Source organism: Cygnus atratus, chromosome 26, assembly GCF_013377495.2.
Source record: "Cygnus atratus isolate AKBS03 ecotype Queensland, Australia chromosome 26, CAtr_DNAZoo_HiC_assembly, whole genome shotgun sequence".
Taxonomy (NCBI): domain Eukaryota; kingdom Metazoa; phylum Chordata; class Aves; order Anseriformes; family Anatidae; genus Cygnus; species Cygnus atratus.
The window spans coordinates 4,315,067-4,328,089 of NC_066387.1; the positions used below are offsets into that span (position 1 = coordinate 4,315,067).

The following is a 13,023-nucleotide window of genomic DNA, read 5'->3' on the forward strand; positions in this document are numbered from 1 at the left end:
TTATTAAAAAAATAAAATAAAAACTTGAATGGAATGTGTTTGCCTGAAACTGCATTTTCTTCTTTCTCACCATTTTGCCCTGAAAATTAGAAATATTGAATGTAAGTATGAAACTGGTCTCTCTGATGAGCTACAGAGGCAATTGCTTCCTCTCCCCTAGTTGTGGATGCTGGAGGATATAGATAAGCCACTGCCCTTTGACAGTGGTGTTCATTTAAAGCTCCTTCTGGGTTGTACAACTGCCCCTCCCAGACTTCCATGTGTCTGTGTGCGTTTTTATCCCCAGTAGAGCAACAAGGCACAGTCATTCTCCTGGATCAGCCTCCCCTAAATCTGTCGGAAATTGGTACTGAGACAGGATTAGGCTCCAGGCTCCCTGGTCCCACCACGTCCACTCCTGAGTCTCCCCAGCGAGCTGCTGGCACCATGAGCACCTGCAGCTTGGGTTGATGCACTGGTGGCGGCTTCCAGCGGTAGCAGCAGGTCTCTCATTTGCATAGTGGAACATTAATTTTATGTGAGAGCTACACAATGCTGCAGGGTATAAGTTCTGATGATCATTTCTAGCAAGGGTGTGGATTTGTGCCGTCAAAGGGTAAAAGTTGTTTCAAGCATTGTCAAATAATGAGTCAGCTCTGATTAATGTTTGACTGTGGAGGCGGCAGGCACTAGGACCTCCAGGACGTTACATCTGCAGCCCTAACCAGAAGAGAAATCAGGAAATAACGCAGTGTCTGTTTCTGGGACTATGCCCTTGAAAATAAAGCTTTGCTGCTCCATGTGAAAGGGAGTTCATTCTTCAGGAATTTGGGAATTTGAGTCCAGACTTAGCTGCGAGCAGCTCCAAGGCATCGCTGCCACCAAGGCCCTGCATGGACGTGGCTGGGAGGTAAGTGCAAGGGTCTGCTGGAGTTGCTGAGAGCAGGTGACGCGTTGTCGTGTCTGCTGTGCCGGCGGGGAGGGATGGATGTCACGTTATGAGGACTGCAGTTGGTGCGGAAAATGGCCAGGTGTTGCCCGTTTTTCAACAAGTGATCTACATCTACCATTTGTCTTGGGGACCCTTAGTGCAGCCGGGTGTTGATAAAATGGAACCTCTCCAGCCCGTGTTTCAGAGCTGTGTTTGCAATATGTCCGGCTCACATTGCAGTACAGAGGTGCAATCTGCCAGTGTGTATGTCACCCATTCCGCCTCTGTGCTGTTGCATTGTGGCAGCTCTTCCTCCAGCTAGAGTAACTCTGAGCACTGGAAACAAGCCTGAAATCTGTTTTGGGGTCAGGATGGCTCCACCGAACCCCACCGGGCTTTTGTGTTTCTCATCATTGCAAATGCTTAGGTTAACTGGTTAAAAAAGTGTAGAACAACAACAAGAAAAAAAAAAAGAGGGGGGCAAATGTATTCTCCTAGGCTTTCTGCCCATGCACCCTGCTTGTGGGAATGCTCATTCCGGTGGTGGGAACTTGACGGGCTGGACATCTCCACGAACAAACAGTTGCTCCAGTTTGAGGCATGTGAGCGGCACCAGAGGACCGTGACTCACCAGCGTGCCCCAGGTGGCTGGGTGGAGGTGCTGGCCAGGATGGGTCGGGCACCCCGAGCCTCCCAGGCTGCCCAGTGCCAGTGAGGGAGAGGAGAAGTGGAGCCCTTGGGCAGCCTGAGCAGAGCACCCCACCCTTCAAGCACCGTCTGCACACGTGGGCAGGGCTGCACCCAATGTGGCTGTCCTGGAGCAGCAGAAAATGAGGGACAACTGTCGGAGCCGCTGTCATCCCTGCTGGCGCGTCCCTGTGCCAGTTGCATTGTGGAGAGGGGTATGGAGCAGAGCCCATCCTTCGGCTCTGTGCCCAGGAGGTCCTCACCCACCCTGGACGCGTTACACTTGAGCTCAGCTGCATCACAGCACCTCGGGCTTTGGCGGAGCCTGCCAGGGAGCAGCCACCTTTGCACCTCTGCCCAAAGGCTTTAGTCCAGCAGGATAATACATGTGGCATGGATGGGCAGGACAAGGGGAGGTCTGTGCTAGCTAAAGATGGCTTCTGGAGCAGATACAACTGCCGCCTGCTAATATTAGGCTTGCCACAACTGCAGCTGTCCCTTTCTTTTGTTGTTCGGGATGGGGACAGGCACAGCAAGTCCTCAGATCCTTGTTGTCACAGCATCAGGCTGGGGATTACCACTGGTGATGCAGAGGAGTGACCATGACTCACCCTCCAAAAGAGGAATAGAGCGGAGGGTGACATCGCTGCTGCAAGGCGCTGAGCGAGCCTCATGCCTCCCCCAGCCCGGCAGAGCCAGGGAGGCATCGTCCTGCCCTGGCTGGAGGTTCCCACGAGGCCACCTCTGGGTTTGCTCAAGAGGTGCAGGTGCTGCTGGTCCCAGACCCACCTTGCCCATGCTCTCATGTCAACTGAGCACCACAAAAATCTCTTCCCCCTCCTCAGACATTTCTCTTCTCTGGAAGCCAACGCTTCTCTGGCTCCTTTGAGGTCTTGGAAGCAGAGAAGCGCTGAGCTGCTGGGACAGCTTCGTGCTTTCTGGTTCTTGGGTAGGAAGGAGCAAGGTGGGCACAAAGCAGCTTTGCCTACGTGGGATGTGGTCTTATCAGATGGCGTCCTTGGTAGAGCCTGAAGCATGTGAGTCATTTGTGTGCTGAGGAATCCCACCTTCTCTTAGAAAAGGAGTGAAATCTTCTGCCTTACAGCGATGGAGAGAAATTTCTAACAGCACGATGGATCTGGAGGAAGGGCACTTTATTATGCTTTATTGTGAAGATCCTGGTGGATTGAGGGATGGTGCTATGATCTGGGGACGTCATGCCACCCAGGATGCAGGCTCGGTGTCACAAACCAGTGTCATGGGCTGTCCTCTGGCACTGTTTTGTCCCCTTCAGCCATCTGTGCTGCCTCTGGGCTCTGCTTTCAGTGCTTGGGGCTTTCCCTGGGGACTGGACATGACCGAGGGTCTCTGCCCAATGTGCCCACAGGCACTAGGGGCTCCCAGGGGGACAACTTGGTGGCAGGGGACCACGGGGACCTTGTGTGATCATCCTGGGGCCAGCAGATGTGACAGTCCCGCCTCATCCCAGCCTTGCCCGTCGGTGTCACCCCTTGGGCAGGCAGTCCCCACGTCAGTGTTGCCACATCCCATGTCTGTGGGGACCCTGCGCCTCTCCCAGCCCCGGATCTCGTGGCCCCGATGACTGAGAGCTGCAGAAACAGGAGGTGAAAATGCCAGTTTCTGGTAAAACCACATCTTCCTGCTGTCACTGTGATGGCCTCGCAGCGCCGGTGGGTGGTGAAGCACCTCTCTGATTCGCGAGGCAGGGAGAAGGGGCAGGGAGCAGGACACCTGCATCCTGTTCCCACCTGGGTTTGGGGCAGGAGAGTCCCCAGAACACACGCTGTGGTTTTGCAGCCCACTCCCGTGGTCCAGGGCTGCCCTGGGCCATAGAGGCCTTCGTGGAGGTGGGGACCTTGGTGGAGATGGGGACAGTGGTGGTGGCCTGGGATGGTGCAGGCCATGGGCTCTGGCTCGGCCCCATCCCTCCACAGCCCTGCTTGGTTTCCTCTCCACAGGTGACATCGGGAGAGGACGGGGAGTCCCTGATGCACTGACGGCCGAGCATGTCCGGGGTGAGCGGGGCTGCCAGCTGCAGGGGCTGGCTCCTGCCCGCGGGGGCCTTTGGGCATGGCCCGATGCCTCCGCTTCTCCCAGGGACATCAGCAGCACCATCCCCTCCTGCACTGGCATAGGGGTGCCAACATCAGGGTGTCCCATCCCACCAGTACCACAGCGGGGTGCAGGGGGGGTCCGTGCGCCGTGTCCCTTGTCCCTGGTACCATGTCCTATTTCAACGGTGCAGTCGTTCTGGCCAGGGACCGGGGGATCCACAGGGCTGGCCCTGATGTCCGTGGGAGGTGGAGGGGGACGGGCCTAGCCTAGCCCTGCCCTCGCTGCCCTCGCTGATGCTGCTTCCTCCCCTGCAGAAACACTGGCCCCCAGGGACGCAGTGCGTCACCAAGCATGACCATAACAAGCCCAAGGCCGGTGAGCTGGCCTTCCACAAGGGAGATGTGGTCACCATCATCGAGGCCATGGAGGTGAACCTGAGGGGCACGTGGGGGCCAGCCGTGGCCATGCAACGGAGGGGAAGGGACCCCAGGGCCATCGGCTGAGCTGCCGGAGCTGGGACTACCTTCCCCGGGGTACCCCTTGCCTCCCCCTACCCTGAGACCCTCTCATCCCCAGGGCAAGGGCTGGTACCGCGCCAGGCACAACGAGAGCGGGCAGGAGGGGCTGCTGGCGGGCAGCGTGCTGCGGGAGCGCGGCGCCATCCGTGCTGACCCCAAGCTCAGCCTCATGCCGTGAGTACAGCGGGGGTCCCGGTGGCGGCAGAGAGGGGTCTGGTGTGCGTGGGGGCAGAGCAGCCCTTAGCCCTGGCCGTGGGGGGATTTGCTGGGGCAACACCTAGCTTCACGGAGTTGTGCCCACCCAGCGCGGATGGGCCTGATGGGGAGGGGGGTTGTGCAGTGGGCTTGGCACAGCCTTGGTGGGGTCTCTGCTCTTCCTGTCTTACTGCTGGTGCCCTGTCCCCACGTCCCCTGTTCCCATGGTCTCTGTCCCCACGTACCCTGTCCCCAGCTGGTTCCACGGGAAGATCTCAGGGGTGGAGGCAGTGCAGGAGCTGCAGCCCGCCGAGGACGGGCTCTTCCTGGTGCGCGAGTCCGTCCGGCACCCCGGCGACTATGTGCTGTGCGTGAGCTTTGGCAAGGAGGTGATCCACTACCGCGTGGTGCACGAGGAGAACATGCTGAGTATCGACAGCCAGCACCGCTTCTACAATCTCATCGACATGATCGAGGTGAGAGCCCCCCCAGTCAGTGAGCTGCACTGGGGGACGCCAGGGCCGGTCCAGCCCAGCATGTGGTGATGGAGAACCTGTGGGGTGACCCCTGACCCACCTCGTGCCAGCACTGCCATCCATGTGACAACATGGTCACCTCGTCCCATGGTACTTGGGAGCTCGCTGCTGCTGCCTGTGTTCTTTGCTGGGTTTTGTTCAGTGCAGTTCTCCACCCCGGGAAGTTCTCCCAGTTCCCCACTCGGTTTGGGGTGCAATGGACGGATCCGGGATGCCCTGGTGTCCACAAACCAGCTGTGCCCACAGCATGCCCTGCCCAGGGTTGTGTGTCCCCTGTCCCTGCTCCTCTGGTGCTTCATACAGCATCGGAGCTTGGGGCATTTTGGAAAACAAAGCTCCTGACAACCTCTGCCCCAGTGCCCTGGATGAGGCCTGAGCCGCGCTGAGGCTCAGAGGCGTTTTGCTGCAGTTTTCTCCCCCCGAGCTCTCCCTTCACCCGCTCACCCTGTGGGACTCCCAGGCTTCCTGCTGTCGCTGAATTTATCACCAGCTCTCATGCTTTCAGCAGGCTCTTCCTCAAGATCTGTCTCTGCCCTATCTCGTAACTCTTCCATGTCTCGCTTCTGGGGTTTTGTACTGCCATATATTTTCCTCATTTAGACACAACTTCTGCTTTCAGACCAGCCCTTTCCCCACTCAGCTGCCCCAGCCCTGCTCTGTAACCACTACGGCTGTGCCGCTGTTTCCGCTTCACCTCTGTAAACCCAACTCAGATGTGTTGCTCCCTCCAGGGCCGGGCTGTAGCACCCACAGGGTTCAGCCCATCATCTGCTGCCCGGCTCGCCGGTAGCGTCCCGAATCCTCGCCCGGTCATAGTGTCTCCCTGGCCATGCCCCATGGAGACCAGGGCTGAGATGCAGGCTGGGAACTGCAGTGCTGGGGGAAAAGCAGGATTTCACGCAGCCAGAGCAGGAGGGGCTCTGGGCACCTCAGGGCCAGATGGAGGTGGTAGCTTTGGTGGTAGGGGCCCATGGAGCATCCCAAAGCCATTTCCTGGCTCTGCACCCACCACCTGCCCCAGCCTCATCTGTCCCTTCCTCTGCAGCACTACACGAAGGAGCAGGGAGCCATCTGCACCAAGCTGGTGAAGCCCAAACCAAAGACTGGGATGAAGTCAGCCGAGGAGGAGTTGGCCAAAGGTAGGGGATGGTGGGAGAGGATCAGGTCTGGTTTTTGGGGAAGGAGGTGGCACGGCCCCACTGGTGGCCTTGTTGACCTGTCCTTGCACCTGTTCTCAGCCGGCTGGTTGCTGAAACTGCAGCACCTCACGCTGGGAGACCGCATCGGGCAAGGCGAGTTCGGAGGTAGGTGAGAAGATGGAGACAGAGATCCCTGAAGGACATTCCCCGATGTCCCTCCTGGGCACTGTCCTGGGGCTTTTGGGGTCTCAGCCTGGGATGTGGGGAGTGGGACATGTGGCCAAGGGCTCAGCCCCATGACACATGCCCCGTGTCCCCTCCCAGATGTCCTGCAGGGTGAGTACATGGGGCAGAAGGTGGCTGTGAAGAACATCAAGTGTGATGTGACCGCCCAGGCCTTCCTCGCTGAAACTGCTGCCATGACGTGAGTGCCTGGGGGGGCACTGGGGGGACACTGAGGGGGTATGGCTAGACCCTGCCCCACGACCCAGGCACAAACAAGCACCCCCTTGACCACGGTTGCCTCCTTTCAGGAAGGTCCGGCACAAAAACCTGGTGCGTTTGCTCGGCGTCATCCTGCACAACGGCCTCTACATCGTCATGGAGTTCATGAGCAAGGTGAGAGCGTGTCCTTGGCCAGCGGGACCCATCGCTGCTCAGTTTTTTGGACAAAATCCTTGGTCTGGGGCTGAACTAGGTGTTTCTCCTCCTCCATCAGGGCAACCTGGTGAACTTCTTGCGCACGCGGGGCCGCGCGCAAGTCCCTACCCAGCAGCTCCTCCAGTTCGTTCTGTAAGTGCCCCCTCCCCTCCACACCGCTGGGACCAGCACTCTGCATCCCCCTGGGAGGCACGCAGTGACGCTGCCTCGCCACCACAGGGATGTGGCCCAAGGCATGGACTATCTGGAGTCCAAGAAGCTGGTGCACAGGGACCTGGCTGCCCGCAACATCCTCATCTCCGAGGAGCACGTGGCCAAAGTGAGTGATTTCGGCTTAGCCCGGGTCAATCCCAAGGGCGCGGACACCACGGTGCTGCCCGTGAAGTGGACGGCTCCCGAGGCCCTGAAGCACAATGTGAGTGATGGAGGGAAGGGAAGGGAAGGGAAGGGAAGGGAAGGGAAGGGAAGGGAAGGGGTCCGGGGGTGGGGTGGGGTGTCCTAAAGCAGCTCATCCCATTGGGTCCCCCTTCCCATACCCACCCACCACCTCCCACCAACTCATCCCTGCCCCACGGCAGCTTCTGGTGCCACCAGCCCATTGTCTCCCAAAATCTGGCCTTTGTCCTGATCTTGGGGTGTGGGGGGGATTTAGGGCATCTCCTATGGGATGCGGCAGGCGGGGACAGCCAGGTTGGAGCTGGAGTCCTGGTGGTGAAGGAGGGCCAGGCCGGGAGGTCGCAGCCCGATGAGGGGGAGGACAGCCCCGGGAGCAGCAGGAGGTGAGGGCACAGCCCTGGGGAACTCAGCACAGCCCGTACCCAGCTGCAGCCTCCCTGCCTTGTGCCGTGGCAGAAATTCTCTTCCAAGTCGGACGTGTGGAGCTACGGGATCCTCCTGTGGGAAGTGTTCTCCTTTGGCCGAGCACCCTACCCCAAGCTGGTGAGTGCCAGGGGACTCTCTGGGTCATGTCCCTAGGGGATGGATGGGAGGGGGACATCCCAGCTCCCCCTGGCCAGTGGGGTCCCAGCTCCCTCCTTCATTCCTAGAGCCTGAAGGAGGTGACAGAGCTGCTGGAGGAGGGGTACCGCATGGACCCCCCTGAGGGCTGCCCACCTGCCATCTACGCGCTGATGAAGAGCTGCTGGGAGATGGAGCCGGGCAAGCGGCCATCCTTCAAGAAACTCACAGAGAAGCTACAGAAGGAGCTGAAGCACCTAAGGGACGTTTAACCTGCGTCCTGATCCCAGAACCCATGGCTGGAAGCCCCCCAGACCCACCAGGATAGGGAGCAACATGGAAATGAGTGGCCAGGCAACCTGTGTGCTGCTTTCTCCCAGAGAAGATGGGGCAATGGTTTGGCAGTGTGCCCTCCTCCTCTGGGGTGGCCGAAGAGGATGCAACAACCTCCCATCATCCCTGTACGGGTCTTTCACCCAGCCACACTTGGGGCCACCTGGAGCGGCGGCAGGGACCCCGACCCACCAGGCTGCAGAGAGCGGCCCCGCAGGGGTGCTGTGCCCATGGCCCCCTGTGGGGTCCCTTTGACCCCCCCCCCCCCCCCAGGTGACAGGGGACAGGACAGGACATCCCAGCCTGCTGGAAAATGAAACCCCAACCCTGGCAGAGCCCTGCGCTGGCACAAAATGGAGGCCCAAACACAGCCAGCTCAACTGCCTTAATTATTATTATTTTTTGATTAAACCAAAGAAATTAGTTCAACAGCATCTTTAAGTCTCCAGTCTCAAATTAGTGCTCTCTCTTACATCAGGCTGAGTGCACCAAAGCATGGGGAGGGGCGGGCAGGAGCTTCAGCCCTCGGAGACCCCCATGCGCAGCCCGGCCCTGCTCCGCTCAAGGCTCTGCATGCAGCCGGGGATTATTCTTTTAATCAGAGTCTGTATGGGAATTGCTGCATATAGATTACGGGAGCTGGACTCGTCCTCCAGTGGTGGGAAGCTCCCAGCCGCGCCGGCTCGCAGGCAATCTCGATGTCTTGGTGGAGCAGGGATTAACGGGGCCACAGGGCTGCGCGTATGTGCGTGCCCGCCTGCTTCCTCCTTTCCCTTCCAGTCCTTCCACCCTTGATTGAGTTTTTCGGCTAATCCTCTTCTGTGTCCTCTGCGCCGACTTCTTGCAGCTCTCACCCTGCTGAGCTGGGTGGCTCTGGGTGCCCACGGTGCCAGGCAGGGTCTGAGCCCTCCATCAGGGCCCGTGCAATGGGGTATCTCAGCGAGGTATGGATCCCCAGCACCCTTGGGTGCAGCGAGAGGCACAAGAAGGTCTTCCCACCCCGGTGGCTGTGCCTTCCCCTCCTAATGCCTTAATCCAGCCCTGATCCGCGGCGCCCCTGGGTCCTGCTGACCTTGCAGACACCGGCCCCGGGCAGGACCCGGCTGGGCACCACGGGGCACAGGGCACTGCAGCCACCCACCCATGGCCGCGTTCTTCACGGCAGCCCTGAAGAACCTGCGGGGGGGTGAGGAGGAGCCCAAGGCACCCCCCAAGGACACCAAGGCGGCCACTCTGCCCAATGGCATGTCCCGCGAAGAGTTTGAGGAGTACCAGCGGCAGCTGCTGGAGGAGAAGTAAGGCTTTGCCGGGGCTGTGGGGTCCCCCACACACTGGGACCAGGGTGTCATCCACCACGGGTTGTCCCCTGCCTGGATGGGATGGGGACAGGGAGGCAGGGGATGGGAGCGGAGGGGGTGCTCAGTGATCCCTGCAGTACGAGAGGTCCCAATGGTGCAGGAAGTCCCCATGGGTGCTGGCACACGGGCTCAGCACACTGCAGGTGGCCAGGGGCAGGTGCCTGGTGCCACCCTCACTCCAGCACCCGTGGAGCCACAGGACAATGGGCACAGTATGGATCCCCTCCCCTGATCTGGGTGATTTGGGGGCCTCAATTGGGACAGCATCAGGGAAGCGAGAGGCCATAGGAGCAGCAAGTCCCTGCCACAAATGTAACTACTGGGCTGGAGGGGCAGGATGAGGCCCCTGATGACTGCCTCGCGTGGACCTTTGCACCTTTGGACGGGTGTAGGCACGCTGCAGGGCTGGGGTGCAGGGTGATAAGTGGGGGTTTGGCTGGGGCAGGGGTGACAGCGTGGCGCCTGCTGTGCAGGATCGAGCGGGACAAGTCCTTCGTGCACAAGAAGGCAGAACGGGCGGCCGTGCGCATGCACCTGCGGGACAAGTACCACCTGGCCCAGGTAGGGACACACGCAGGGTGCCCTGAGCCCCCCCACCCTCCCCGATAGCCCTGGGCTGGGTGGCTGCTGTCCTCCCCCACCACCCTGGTCCCCTGGGATGGGAGATGATTCCTGAAGAGGGCAGCAAACAGCTGCTGTCTCCGTCCATCCGCCTGTCCGCCCGCACACGTGTGAGCCCAGCTTTCCCAGTGTGGGACTGGGCAGCCCCAGCACCCCCGGTGTCCCACAGCATTCCCGCTCCTGGGTATCCCAAAGGGACCCTGCTCCTCCTTGTCCCCCCCAAGGTTGGTGGCACCCGGTCCATCCGCGGCCCCAACCTCTCCCACCCGTGTGCAGGACGAGCGGGACGATGCCCAGCTGCACGTGGCAGGCGGCACGGTGGAGCTGCCGCAGGAGCTGGCCGCCATGGTGCGTGGCGAGGAGGAGGAGGAGGAGGAGGAAGAGGAGGGGGCCTTCACCTTCCTGACCAAGCTGCGGGAGATTGATCTGCCGGCACTGCGGGGCCGGGCGCTGGGCACCGTGGATGAGGTGAAGGAGAAGTGCTCCCTGATGTAGCGCCGGCACTGGCAGAATCGGGCTAAGCCCCAGGGAGCGGGCGGGATGTGGGCATTGCGGGTGCCCGGTGCTGTGTGCCATGTGCCCCAATGTGCTGCCTGTGTTTGGGGTTTTCCTCCCCCAAATTATTCCCTAGGGCTTTCTGGGGCACTGGGCAGGGACACCTAGGTCCCCTCCCGCCACACTGGCCAAGCCCCAGCGTCCCAGGTGCCACCCCCCAGCCAGGGCAGGCAGTGGTCCCCAATGCTCCTGCCACATCTTTCACCAGCCCTGGGGTTGCCCACACTGTTTGGATCAATAAAAGTGGTATTTTGCAGGACTGGTGCTTGTGCCATACAATGCTGTCTGCGTGACCCCCACCTGCACAGTGCCACCGCCCCCAGGGCTGCCCCATGGGTGGGCAGGGCGGGGACAGGGACACCCCTGCAGCCCACCGTGTCCCCATGCTGGACACAGCCCCATGCCCAGAACGTTATTACCCTTGGTCTCCACAACCCCAACCTGCAGGATCCGTCCCCAACTCCTGCAGGAGCCCCCAGGCACAGCTGTCCCCAGCCGCATGCAGGAACCAGCAGGACCCGGTGTCCCCACCCAGGGCATCCCTGCGGACAGGGTCCCTGCTGCCTCCTGCCCACCCCAGGGGCTCCCCACTGCCGGGCTCAGCAGCAGCGCGGGCTTAAACGCCGCCACGCGGGCACCCGCGCCGGAAGGCTGCAGGCTGCTGAGATCACTAATACCTGCCTATTTTAGTGAGGTCTAATCTGCCTGAATCGCCTGTCCCCGAGGGCTAAGCTAGCTGAACCCTTGTAAAATGTACCACCAGCACTGGCCCCGAACGCCACCGCCCCGCTGGAGCCGGCCCGGGAGTCACGCTGTGTGTGCATGAAAGAAAGGACGCGCTGAGCCGCCTCCATCCTCCCCACGCCGGGGCCATCTGCTCCGGAAAGGCCCGCGGGGACGGCGCTGCCGCGGGCTGCCCACAGTGGCGGGGGCGAATCCGGTGCCGGTGGGGTGGGCGCCGCGGCGCGGAGCCCATTGGCTGCAAGTGCCACAGGTCTCGGCCGCCCCAGTGGCATGGGGGGTCCCTGGGTGCGTGGTGCTCGGCCCCTCGGGTCCTGGTGCAAGGGGCTGGTGTCTGCTGGAGCATCCAGGCATGGCCGGTGGCACTGCCGTCCCTGCTGTCCCCACCATCCTGTTGTCACCACTGTCACCGCCACCCCTCCTGTCCCTGTTGTCCCCACCATCCAGCCATTCTGCAGGACTCGCAGCATCTCCCATTCGGGCACAAAAATCAACCTGTGTTGATCAGGATGGGGCCACGTCTCCCCAGCGGCCCCCGGCCAGCTCCTGTTCCTACCCCATGTCCCTGCTCTCTCCGGGTGCCAGCCTGTGGGCATGGCGGCACCAAGGTCCCCAGGTAGCCCGGCCCTGTCCCCAGCCCAGCTCCCAGTGCTCCCAGCGGGGCTGCGCAGGGCTCCCAATGCCGGCTGGGATCCAGGTCAGGACCCTCTGCCAGGTCTCCCTGGCTAATCTTCCTGCCCCACCCCCCACCCCCCCCCCCCCCCCCCGCTGTCCCCACACCGCCACCTGTGCCTCGGCACCCTTTTGGGTCACCCCTGCCACCCACCCACCCACCCCAGGCCTCTTAATGAACTAAAAAAGTGACAAATCCCCGGCAGAGCTGGTCACGTGCGGCCAGCGGCCCCCGGCCCCGACCCCCGCCCCGGCCCCACCACCCCGGTAAGCTGACGCAGCGTCTCTAAGCGTTAGCAGCTTTGCCCGCTAATAGGATTAGGGAGGTTTAAAACTGTCATTTGAGTGAACTAAACCCCCTGATACTCTGCATTGCACCTTCTTAACCAATTTGCCTTCAATTAGGGTAATTGGGAAACTAGCAAAGAAGTATAGCATTAATATTTTAAAGTGATGAAGCGATTACAGGCCTTGGACGAGGAAGCAAATCAATTTGCTATCTGCTCCTAAAAGGCAATTATAATCATTTGTCAAATCAGCCTGCTGGCCTCCCCCGCCCGTGTGAGCCAACACCTTAAGGCGGTTTAGCGGGGCCGGCTCCGCGCACACGGCCCTGGTGGGTAAATCCAAATCCGGGCAGCTGGGGCGGCTGCGCCCGCGCCTCGAACCAGCCCACGGGTGGTCCTGGTGGGGTGTCTTCAGGCACAGGGGGCTTGGGGGGCTTGGTGCACTTTGGGTCACTTTGGGGCTTTCGGAGTGTTGGGTATCTCTGAGAAGCTCCATGAGGGTCCGCATGTGCAGGTCACCCTGGTGGGGTCCTCCTGGGACAGCTCTGCATGTCGTGTCCCCATGCCTGTGCCAGGAAGCCACCATGGGCCACCAAAGCAGGGGACTGGGGTCCTTTCGCTGCCACTATGGTGGCCCACGCAAGGGCACATTGGCACAAGGGCCAGCTAAAGGGGCCCCTTTGCACCCATGTCCCCATGGCCTGGGGACGTCCCCACCACCCTCCAGCAGCACTCAGGGGTGCTCCTGGAGCTGGAACCCCCCATGCAGGAGCAGGCA

General features: G+C 60.9%; 2 protein-coding genes across 3 annotated transcripts; both read left to right on the plus strand.

Annotated features, from left to right (window-relative positions):
* The first annotated feature begins 241 nt into the window (after window positions 1-241).
* Window positions 242-8,445, plus strand: MATK (megakaryocyte-associated tyrosine kinase). 2 transcript variants are annotated; one of them, XM_035568155.2, is made up of 13 exons: window positions 242-889; window positions 3,577-3,633; window positions 3,988-4,101; window positions 4,250-4,365; window positions 4,643-4,862; window positions 5,968-6,061; window positions 6,161-6,226; window positions 6,386-6,485; window positions 6,595-6,679; window positions 6,780-6,853; window positions 6,941-7,136; window positions 7,574-7,660; window positions 7,768-8,445. In XM_035568155.2, the coding sequence occupies exons 2-13, from the start codon at window positions 3,625-3,627 to the stop codon at window positions 7,948-7,950; spliced, it is 1,344 nt and encodes a 447-aa protein (XP_035424048.1). In that variant the 5' UTR covers window positions 242-889; window positions 3,577-3,624; the 3' UTR covers window positions 7,951-8,445. The 2 variants fall into 2 exon arrangements, with proteins under 2 accessions (XP_035424048.1, XP_035424047.1); XM_035568154.2 differs by having other exon boundaries at window positions 649-889; window positions 3,577-4,101.
* Window positions 8,446-9,154: 709 nt separating this feature from the next.
* Window positions 9,155-10,485, plus strand: LOC118258997 (complexin-3-like). The gene is made up of 3 exons (XM_035568152.1): window positions 9,155-9,306; window positions 9,843-9,930; window positions 10,267-10,485. The coding sequence occupies exons 1-3, from the start codon at window positions 9,155-9,157 to the stop codon at window positions 10,483-10,485; spliced, it is 459 nt and encodes a 152-aa protein (XP_035424045.1).
* The last annotated feature ends 2,538 nt before the right edge of the window (window positions 10,486-13,023 follow it).